Source organism: Nannospalax galili, unplaced genomic scaffold, assembly GCF_000622305.1.
Source record: "Nannospalax galili isolate Female #2095 unplaced genomic scaffold, S.galili_v1.0 scaffold221, whole genome shotgun sequence".
NCBI lineage: Eukaryota > Metazoa > Chordata > Mammalia > Rodentia > Spalacidae > Nannospalax > Nannospalax galili.
This window is the reverse complement of record NW_008344592.1, coordinates 1,338,612-1,340,195: the sequence shown is the minus strand read 5'-3', so window position 1 is coordinate 1,340,195 and position 1,584 is coordinate 1,338,612. Positions and strand designations below refer to the sequence as shown.

The following is a 1,584-nucleotide window of genomic DNA, read 5'->3' as shown; positions in this document are numbered from 1 at the left end:
TTTGTCGTCACACAATGTGACACTGGAATCAACTCCACCATTGCAACTTTACCTGTGCAACATGCCAGGGTAATAATTGTAGCTGCCTTCATCTTTTTTTTTTAATTCTTTGAAGAATACCTGAGATAATACATGACAATGTTAAGCACAATACCTGGGATGTGGAAAGTGCTAAAGATGCTCACACATGTCATTAAATACAACAGGTGCACAACATTAACCCTCACATTAAAATGCAGAAAAAAGAGTGGAAAAAGTCCTCACTTTCAGAGAGTCATCTTCTTCTCCTTGTACGAACAGATGGGGACAGTCCGTCTGAAGAAAAGAGTAACCCAAAGATGTCCCCCACCCTGGACAAGAGGAAGAAGCGGAGACACAGGTACAGGGCCAGGCTGTCCTCTCTGCCTGCTTTTCTTCAGATGGATACAACCCCACTGTCTATGACACCAGCATTCAAAAATGTATGCCAGGCCCAGCAGCCTTACTGGTGGGCAGTGAGAAAGAACCACCAGTTTGCAAAGATGATTCTGTAATTCTCAGGAAGCTGCAGGGAAATCTGTTTCATTTTAAAACCATGATTTTGTGGGTCTGTAAAATGGATCTTGTGTTTCCAACGTACTTCATGCATATCTCTGGATCCCTGTAGGACAGTTTTCACAGCACACCAACTGGAAGAGCTGGAGAAGGCGTTCGGCAAGGCCCACTACCCTGATGTGTATGCCTGGGAAATGCTGGCTGTGGAAACAGAGCTCCCTGAAGATCGAATACAGGTTTCTAGGGGTCTCCATTCTTCTTCCCAAAGATAATGCAGAGAATATGTCATTCCTGTACACAGTGAGCTACTCACAGCTATGCAGAACAGCCCAACATGGTCCCCTTCATGAAAAAAAGTCACTTAGTTAATGGCACCATGAGTCTCTCTGGCCTTCATGCCTTTTTTCTCTTTTATCATTATTTATCCTTAAACTGTTCTCAAAGATTCCACAACTGTGGACCAGTGAGATAGTTCGGTGTGTAAAGGCACCTGTCACCATCCCGGATGACAGAAGTTGGATCCCTGGGACCCACATAGTAGAAGAAGAGCATCCACTCTTGCAAGTTGTCCTTTGATGCCCAGTGGCACACGTTACCATATACACACACGCATGCATGTAAAATAAATATTTAGCAATAAAGAATATGTTCAAAATTTACACAGTTGTATGCTGTATTAGAAACTGCATAAAGATATTCCAGTAAAATGACTATCTCTCACCTTTAATCCTTAAAGAGAGCACCATAGACAACCTGAAGAGGCCGTTGTACTCTGTTGTCTCCATGTCACATGGGTGTCCACTCCTGAATGTTTTCGTGCACTCCTAGTCTACATGCTTGCACAGAGAATTTTGTTCTGTCAGAAGAGTTGCCACTGTCTCACCCCTTTAAGCTTCAGTATATCTCGTAATAGTGTTTAAATTAATGTAATTTTCTTCACGAGAAATAGCGCCGGCAACCCACCAACCAGAGATTCGAAGAGGCTGTCAGAAAAATCAGGAACCACCCTGGGCAGCCTCTTTAGGCATTTGGGCGGCGGGAGCGGGGGTG

The 1,584-nt window shown here is 43.9% G+C and overlaps 1 protein-coding gene across 1 annotated transcript in view; it reads left to right on the top strand.

Moving 5' to 3' along the window:
- Positions 1-300: 300 nt before the first annotated feature.
- Vsx1 (visual system homeobox 1) overlaps positions 301-1,584 on the top strand; it is a gene marked incomplete at its 5' end in the record, with an annotated part of 3,887 nt that continues 2,603 nt past the window's right edge. Inside the window, 2 exons of the mRNA XM_029567218.1 lie at positions 301-379; positions 647-770. Of these exons, the coding sequence (XP_029423078.1) occupies positions 301-379; positions 647-770 (203 nt within the window). The remainder of the gene's footprint in view (positions 380-646; positions 771-1,584) is intronic.